Here is a 9,384-nt window from a genome sequence, read left to right as displayed (position 1 = left end):
TGTTGTCAAAAACTTGTTGGCAAACAACACACTGGATTTTCCTGCTTTCCTTTGTTCTCTTGCACAGCAGCCTTTCCTCTGCCTAGGTTGTTTCAGAGATGTCTAAAACTCTCGGTAGTTTTCATCATTCTCCATATTTCCTGCAAGGGTTTACCATACTTTTTTCTGAACAGTGTACCAGTATTCTTGAGGGGGTAGTCAAGAATGCAAGCAAGAAGAGAACTTGGCTCATAGCTGGCATTTGGGTGCAAGTAAGAGAAGAAAAAACTACTTAAATAACTAAGAATTCGGTATTATATTAATATTTTGGTTTGCTTCTAAGAGAACGTCCGCTCCTTCCCTTTCCTGGGGAAAGCATTCACATAGCGTGTCTTGTTGCTGTTCATCAAGGCGCAGCTGTTACAGGTAAGGAGGCACAAAACCTGCAACAAACAGCCATGGCTTGATTGGATGAAACCTGAAAATATGCTCAACAATAAATTATGACCAAATATAATGAAGAAAAATAGTTCAAAAAAAGTAGCTCACTTCCAGTTATAAGCCTGCAATACAATCCAGCTTGTAACCAATTTTATCAGGCAGTGTTACATTCTACCTTTTTGTGGCATCACTGTGTTCTCGTTCATATAGGATTCAAATGCAGATTCAGTTTTAGCTTCCAAAAGTGGTTTTCTGAATTGCCTAACACCAGTGACAGAATCATAATGGAAGTTATAACTGGAGGATTAAAAAATGCTTTCATAACAAGTTGAAAGAGACACTAAAGGTTTACACCAAGGCTTTAGAAAGTTTTATTAAAATATGAGCATGATACACAGAAGAAAAAAAAATGTACTTTATTTTTAAGTAATACGATTTGAGCTGCCAACAGTAATTTTTCTTTAATAATTTTAGTACACATTTACCTTCTAAAATAAAAAACCTGACACAGGCAAGAAAGGAGCATCTGGTTTTTATTTAAAGCAAAAATAAAAAAAGATCATTGCTTCAAAACTTGGAGATTTTAAATTATGAACATGTTACGGCAAAACAGGGATTTAGATTGGAAAGTTAGTTTAGAAAGCCTTATAAACCAAACTAAATATTGTCTATAATCTTTAAGCCAATCTAAAGCAATCCCACTGCACATGGAACTCATTTATCTGCGTCCACTGCTACCCAGCTGCCCAAATGCCAAATTCATTTTGTGTAGACTACTGACAAAATTGTGGAGATGTCCCAGAAAAGAAAACGTGCAGAAAAATAATTAGCTGCGACTGTTGAGCAGATGTAGTACAAGCTCTTCATCCTCTGCCAGAGAAAGCCCAGTATCTAATGGCAAATAGCGGTCCTCCTCTTGGCTGAATTTCGCCTTCTTTCCTTTCAGTGGCATTTCTTCTGCTGCAGTACTGTTGCTATAGCTTCTTTTCTTTCTTCCACTCTTCTCCTCAGGTTCACTGCAGAAACAAATCAATTAGTCTTTTTAACAACTGTGGTAATCAATATCATCATGTAATCAAACAATTACTTTTAAACAAGGCAAATTTATGTCAAGATAAGAGTAAACAAAATTACAATTCAGAAGGGTGAAGCAATACAAGCCGATGAATTCCGAATGTCTAAATTAGAACTGCTTTTGGCCAAGGTGGTAGTGGATATTCTGCTGTCTTAATTGATTACAATATATCAAGATATTGCTATCAGACTTATCTAATATTCGCTGCCTTATAGAGTGACAGGCAACTTGATAAAACTGATTTAGTGATGTGTCAGGGGACCTTAACATGAGTGCAAGTTCTTGTCTAAAATGAATATGCAACAAAAATACAAATATGACAACTGTCATTTCACTGGCAAATCCTACACTTTACACAGTTTTGATTTGGGTCCATTTGACTCAAGCCATTCTTCCCCCTTCCTCCTGGAAGCTATGCTAGGGCACATGGAAAACAGAGGCACGATTGGTGACAGCCAACATGGCTTCACTAAGGGTAAATTGGGCCTGACAAATTTAGTGGCCTTCTACAATGGGGTTACAGCGTTGCTGGATAAGGGAAGAGCTACTAACATCTACCTGGACTTGTGCAAAGCATTCGACACTGACCCACACAACACCCTTGTCTCTAAACTGGGGAGACATGGATTTAATAGATAGACCATTCGGTGGATAAGGAATTGGCTGGATGGTTGCACTCAAAGAGTCATGGTCAGAGTGCAGACCAAGTGACAAGTGGCATTCCTCAAGGGTCGGTATTGGGACTGGTGCTGTTTAACATCTTTGTCAGTGACATGGACAGTGGGATGGAGCGCAACCTCCGCAAGTTTGCCAGTGACACTGAGCTGTGAGTTGCGGTCGACACGCTGGAGGGAAGGGAGGCCATCCAGAGGGACCTGGACAGCTGGTGAGGTGGGTCTGTGCAAAGCTCATGAAGTTCCACAAGACCAAGTGCAAGGTCCTGCACCTGGGTCGGGGCAATCCCAAGGGCAGACACAGGCTGGGCGATGGGTAGCTCCAGAGCAGCCCTGAGGAGACGGACTTGGGGGTGCTGGTGGATGAAAGACCAACTATGAGCCAGCAATGTGCGCTCGCAGCCCAGAAAGCCAATCACATCCTGGGCTGCATCAAGAGAAGTGTGGCCAGCAGGTTGAGGGAGGTGATTCTCCCTCTCTACTCTGCTCTCATGAGACCCCACCTGCAGTGCTGCATCCAGATCTGGGGCCCCCCAGCACAAGAAAGACATGGAGCTGCTCGAGCAGGTCCAGAGGAGGGTCATGAAGCGATAAGGGGGCTGGAGCACCTCCCCTGTGAGGACAGGCTGAGAGAGTTGGGGTTGTTCAGCCTGGAGAAGAGAAGGCTCCAGGGATCTTTAAGTACCTTAAGTACTCTTAAGTACCTTCCAGCACTTAAAGGAGGCCTACAGGAAAGGTGGGGAGGGACACTTTATCAGGGAGTGCAGTGATAGGATGAGGGATAACGGTTTCAAATTGAAAGAGGGGAGATTTAGATTAGATGTAAGAAGGAAGCTCTTTACAACGAGGGTGGTGAGGCACTGGCACAGGTTGCCCAGAGAAGCTGTGGTGCCCCCTCCCTGGCAGTGTTCAAGGCCAGGCTGGATGGGGCTTTGAGCAACCTGGTCTGCTGGAAGGTGTCCCTGCCCATGGCAGAGGGGTTGGAACTGGGTGATCTTTAAGGTCTCTCCCAACCCAAACCATTCTGTGATTCTATGAGTCTTTCAGAAGGTTTCCTTGGAAGCTATTAAGCACCTCTTTGCTGAGAGAGGAACGGGAAAAACCAAGACACAGCTATTGTCCCTGGTGGATTCCTATTTCTTCTGCTGCTTTTCTTAAGATTTGAATGAGTTGCCTTTTGCAGCCTTCAGTCGGGACAAAATGGCTCCATATCTCTTTTAATACTTTGACTTCTATCACATGGCCACACGACAGCAACAAGAGGAAAGCCCAAGCTTTCATGTATCTTCATGTGTTTTTTGTCCACAACAAAAAATTTGCTATAGATCATCTTCTCTAAGATTAAAATAATCTAATCTAAAAAAATCTCTTCCAAGACGTAATATCTGTGTACCAGGTTATACAGAGCTCATTGTCATATGCTGTAGGGTAGAATTTATACATAAAAAAAGCAGAATGCAACCCCTTGCACCCCAAACCATTCTCTCCAAATAAGTTAACTGAAACAAAAAGGCATTGTCCGTTTTTCATGTTTGTATTTTAAAGAATATAACAAAAATAAAAACGGAACTTCAAAGACTGAGTTCAGGCTTTTTTAAAATAGATGGTTAAAAGATTTTCAATTAAAACTTGGCAAATTTCTACCCAGAAAATTCAATTTACTTCAATAAAAATGTTTCAAGAATTTTTTTAATTGCTCCAATTTTTGTAATTGCTTAAGTGGAAATGTAATGTTCGTGAAATGTTTCATTCAGAAATACTGTTTAGAGACTTAACAATTAGAAACAGCAGTTATGATGAATAGCTGAAACTGGGGAATACTGTCCTTTTAACCAACACAGCACAGGAGCCCAATGCCCAATTCAAACCACTTTCATCTGCCCACCTTGTTTTCCATTAACAGGACTAGTTACCAGTCTGTGAAACACTGGTTTCACCACTCACTGGAAACCAGCCTGACCCAAACATTATCCCCAAAACATGGCAGTTTTCAACAAGTTCCTGACTGCTTTCTGAGAGGGATCGGCAGCACGATGCTGCCTCCTCTTCCTGGCTTGTACACTGTGCTGTCTGGCTCCAGCGAGACGACGGAGTAACATGAGGTCTGATGACCTTGCACTGCACTGCAGACTTGTGACCTGCCTCCCTCTCTCATCCATCCCACCTTTCATAGAAGAATGGTGCCAACTCCTGTCCACTCATTACAGCACAGAGAGAGGAGAGAGTTCTTATGAGAAACACCTTGCATTCCCACAATTAAAACAAACAAAACACCCTACCTTTATATTGTCCTTCCCTGCCTAAAAGAAACAGTGTAAAGCAACCTGACCTAGTGAGAGATGTCCCTGCCCATGGCAGGAGAGTTGGATAAGGTGATATTTAAAGACCCCTTCCGACCCAAAGCATTCTATGACTACGTGATTAGCTGATGACTTTGCACCAAATACTTTTCCTAAAATCAGGATGTTTCAAAGGATGTAGTAACTTTGCTGGCTTTCTGCTGTCATTTGCATGGGGGTGGCTTTCCAGTGTTTGCTACCGATGTTTTATTCCTTTTCTGGGGAAGGGACTCTCTATTTCTCTCTGTAGTGCTTATGATATCCCATAAGTGTTGAAGCTACACTGACAGTACATGAAAATACTCTAAATCACTAAGACTTTTCACTTTTCCAAGCGGCCAGTGTGGGTTTGGGCTGGAGTTTCAAGGTGTTCACTTTTATCAGGACAAAGTATAGGGGTTTACTTTAAAGACTGAAGCCTCATTAATTAAAAACATTTTAGTTTGTTTGCGAAAAAGCCAATTATTTCCAGCATTTGAATGGACTCTGAAGCCCAGTTTGCATTCATAATTGACTAATGCTTCATCTAAGACATTAGTTCAAAATATCTTAGCAATTAAAACAACTCAGAAATCTCACAAGTTAGGACATAGCAGATTTGAAATCCTAAAAATTATACTCACTTTTGGAGTTCCAGAGGCCCATAGGCCTAGATGTCTATAACGTACAACATTTAAATATAAAACATATTCAGAAGGAACTGTGAGATTCGTAATTTTTTCCACAAAAAAAAAAAGAGCACATCAACACAATCATGATTAATTTTCATCATAAGCTTTGTGGGAAGCCTATGCTGAGTCAAGCTGTTTCTTATTATTACTGAGGGCTCATGGTGCTCAATTAGTAGTGTATATTAAAAATGTATCTACAAGTTAGGAGGTGTATTTTCACATTAGTTTGACCCCTACTGGGCTGTAAGATGGAGAGGTGAATAAGGAGGAAGGTGTAACACAGGACACAGCAGCAGCAAAGCCACTGAGCAAAGGAAAGAGCTAAAGGTTTGTGCATAAAAATTAGAAGCAAACCAGTATTTGATAAATGCCACTTAGTAAGGAAAGCAGGTGGAACGTGCAAATAAGACATTCGTAATTTTGAGAGGGAGAGAGAAGACAGATAGTGCCCGTCCACTGAACGGTTTGGGTTGGAAGAGACTTCAAAGATCAGCTAGTCCAACCCCCAACCCTGTTCCTGCAGGATGAATTTTGACCAGTGGTGGCTTAGGTGGCGTGGAGAGGGTCTGTACTACTCTGGAAAAGCAGTCAGAGATGTAGCTTTTACAAAGAGTAAAACTGGCAATTTTAAAAGGAAGCTGGAAAATCACTAGGAGAGATGTCTGTCATCATGATGCCAAGGGGTATCCTGTACTCCATCAGGGTGCTTCTCCTTAGCTGTTTGGACAGAAAGCTGTTTAGAGGAGACGTAATAGGTGTAATTCTCAGGTGCATATGTAAAACAACTGAGTGTGTGAAAGCAGCTATACCGGGATGACTTCTGCACTTACTGTCAAATGAATTCCACCTCAATCTCCGTTGACTGAAGGCCTGTCAGCCCACCCTGCAGAGCCAATCTTTTTATCATTGGTCACTTCCCGTGGACATAAATGGCCCCTTATTCCTCACAAACACACAAACTGACGCACTACCAGCTGGCATCCACAAATAGCCGGAACAAAATAAAGTTATTCTAAGGTGAACTATTTTCTAACAGAACAACACAGTTAGAAAGCAACCCCACAATTCAGATCCACACCAAACCCAGTGCATCTTTTCATCGTCTATTTATAACACTTAGAAAGCGACATGTGCAGCTGGATTACAATTCCTTCCTTTTACCATCTGGTGCAATTTAGCTTTTCAGCCCTCTGAACAACCCGTGCGGCCTGAAGCTGCCTGGCAGAAGGATTTACTGGGACAGGCTGCGTTTACACAGGCAAGGAGGTACTAATAGCCAACGTATCAATGGGCACAGTAATTTTTGTGGCCACTGTTTGCACAGCTGTTACAACAAAGGAAGATACCATCATGTGATAGGTAATGTTTATTACTCAAACACTAAAGCACAGTTTAAGAATCTTGTCCCTTGAATAAATGCCAGTATATATGAATGGCATCTGGGAAACAAGGGATCTAACTATGACTCTGATAGCTATACTCTAAAAAACCTCTAATTTAACTACTAAAAAATCTAAACCTTACAGCTTGTCAAGACATACCTTGAAGCCCTGAAGCAAGTTAAATACCAACATTTAAAAGCTTTCTAACTTTTTCATGGTGTCACCTCAAAACACACTTGTGAGATTATTTTTAAGTGCTTGAGAGTCAGCCATTTGACACGTGTGGACATGAGCCAAGTTGGCGTTGTTTAAACAACGTGGTACTGTGAGATCTCTAGACAGGCTGCTTCAGGAAACATTTATCAGAGCTTGCTTTGGAGCCTAGGTTTGCCAGTCCTGCTCTGGAAACAAACCACCCTTGCCACTGAATTGCAGGCCATGAGTCAAGTTTCCAGGCTGCAATATAGCACACACGAGCTCTTTACCAAAGAAATGTACATGAATAATGAGTAACTCTGCTAATAAAATACAGTTCAGAAAAGTCAGGAATCATGTATCCCATAAATACGGGCATTTTGCTAATCAAACATGCTGTGCCACAAACCTTTTTCCATGTAACAAATTTTAATTCACAAGGCCATGGCAGCATACCTAATGAAGATTAATTACTGCAGTCCCCTCCATAAAACCCACTGCAGCTTCTTTCTTACTTGCTGTCAGAATGCTACAGCACGTACAAATATATTGTGTTGTGTTATTTCCTGGATCTGGACAGGCTGGATCGATGGCCTAGGGCCAACTGTATGAGATTCAACAAGGCCAAGTGCCAGGTCCTGCACTTGGGTCACAACAACCCCATGCAGCGCTACAGGCTTGGGGAGGAGTGGCTGGAAAGCTGCTCAGTGGAAAAGGACCTGGGGGTACTGGTCGACAGTCGGCTGAACATGAGCCGGCAGTGTGCCCAGGTGGCCAAGAAGGCCAACAGCATCCTGGCCTGTATCAGAAATAGCATGCCCAGCAGGAGTAGAGAAGGGATTGTGTCCCTGTACTCGGCACTGGTGAGGCCACACCTCCAATACTGTGTTTTGGGCCCCTCACTGCAAGACAGACATTGAGGTGCTGGAGAGTGTCCAGAGAAGGGCAATGAAGCTGGTGAAGGGTCTGGAGAACAGGTCTGATGAGGAGCAGCTGAGTAGCCTGGAGAAGAGGAGGCTGAGGGGAGACCTTATTGCTCTCTACAACTACCTGAAAGGAGGTTGTAGTGAGGTGGGGGTCAGTGTCCTCTCCCAAGTAACAAGCGATAGGAAGAGAGGGAAATGGCCTCAAGTTGCACCAGAGGAGGTTTAGATTGGACATTAGGAAAAATTTCTTCACCAAAAGGGTTGTCAAGCATTGGAACAGGCTGCCCAGGGAAGTGGAAGTGGTTGAATCACTGTCCCTGGAGGTATTTAAAAGACGTGTAGATGTGGTGCTTAGGGACATGGTTTAGTGGTGGACCTGGCAGTGTTAGTCTAATGGTCGGACTTGATCTTAAGGGTCTTTTCCAGCCTAAATAATTCTATGATTCAGTGATTCCCTTACTGGCCATTCCACTGATGTAAATCAAAACAGCTCTAAAACTAGATTTATAAAAAACACTTCCGGGAAAAGGGATAAATAACCTTCTTGTAATGAACCACCACTGTAATAGTACTAAAAGCAAAAGACAAGTCTGTTTTGGAGCTGAAGTACCATAATACGTAAGAAGAAAAATTATTTAAAGGGAAACCAGAGCAGCAAGAGAGTATGCTTAACATATCTTACTACTGCATGGGAATTATACAGAAGATGTGATGCAAAAAAGCACTCAAACCATCAATATCTTGCTTCTGCTCTGAGGTCACTTTTACCTTCTAAAGGCTCTAGTGGACAAGTAGTAGTGGATTCAAATCACATGTCTGAAGCTGTAACAGCACTTTTCTTCACCATTCCAGTTGCAGACATTGCTGACCACAAAGCAGCAGTACCTGACCCAGCCCTGGACCACTGTTTTCCGTCATAGGCACTTGGGCTAAGCAATTTTAGCTCATCTTTATGTACCAGTCTGAAAACTGAAATCATTCAGAGGTTGATTCTCACATGGATCAAATATCACCACTCCGGGTTAAAACTGCCCCAGCTGGAGGTGACTGTGGCTTCAATGAAACCATTCTGATTTGCTTATGTCTTTCTGTCAGAGGCTTAACCTTCTCTGAAATGTACTGCTGCCCGTGGAGATGCTGCTAACTACCTAACAAACCCTTGCATCCATTCACTCCTCAGCTGCATCCGACACTGACATTCTTCAAATCTGTTCCTCTCCTTTACTCTTGTGTGACCACTATCATCCTCCAATTGTTGATAGTTAATTTCTGAACTGCAGAGCTTCAGTAAATAAGGTTGTTTAGATTAGAGAAGACAAGGCTCTGGGGAGACCTTAGAGCAGCCTTCCAGTACTTAAAGGGGGCCTACAGGAAAGATGGGAAGGGACTCTTGATCAGTGCAGTGACAGGACAAGGGGTAATGGTTTCAAACTGAAAGAGGGGAGACTTAGATTAGATATCAGGAAGAAGCTCTTTACAATGAGGGTGGTGAGACACTGGAAGAGGTTGCCCAGAGAAGCTGTGGCTGCCCCCTCCCTGGCAGTATTCAAGGCCAGGCTGGATGGGGCTTTGAGCAACCTGGTCTCGTGGAAGATGTCCCTGCTCATGACTGAGGGGTTGGATCTAGGTGAGCTTATAGGTCCCTCCCAATCCAAACTGTTCTATGATTCTATTCAGTGATTGCAAATGCTCATCCCATTTA

The 9,384-nt window shown here is 42.7% G+C and overlaps 1 protein-coding gene across 1 annotated transcript in view; it reads right to left on the bottom strand.

Annotated features, from left to right (window-relative positions):
• Nucleotides 1-987: 987 nt before the first annotated feature.
• DDX10 (DEAD-box helicase 10) overlaps nt 988-9,384 on the bottom strand; it is a 183,926-nt gene continuing 175,529 nt past the window's right edge. The window contains exon 18 of the mRNA XM_086481793.1: nt 988-1,436. Coding sequence (XP_086337919.1) covers nt 1,247-1,436 — 190 coding nt within the window. The 3' untranslated portion in view covers nt 988-1,246. The remainder of the gene's footprint in view (nt 1,437-9,384) is intronic.

Source organism: Leptosomus discolor, chromosome 1 (assembly GCF_034619465.1).
Source record: "Leptosomus discolor isolate bLepDis1 chromosome 1, bLepDis1.hap2, whole genome shotgun sequence".
In the NCBI taxonomy this organism is placed as follows: domain Eukaryota; kingdom Metazoa; phylum Chordata; class Aves; order Leptosomiformes; family Leptosomidae; genus Leptosomus; species Leptosomus discolor.
Note: the sequence above shows the minus strand (reverse complement) of the source record. Positions and strands in the feature narration are given on the sequence as shown.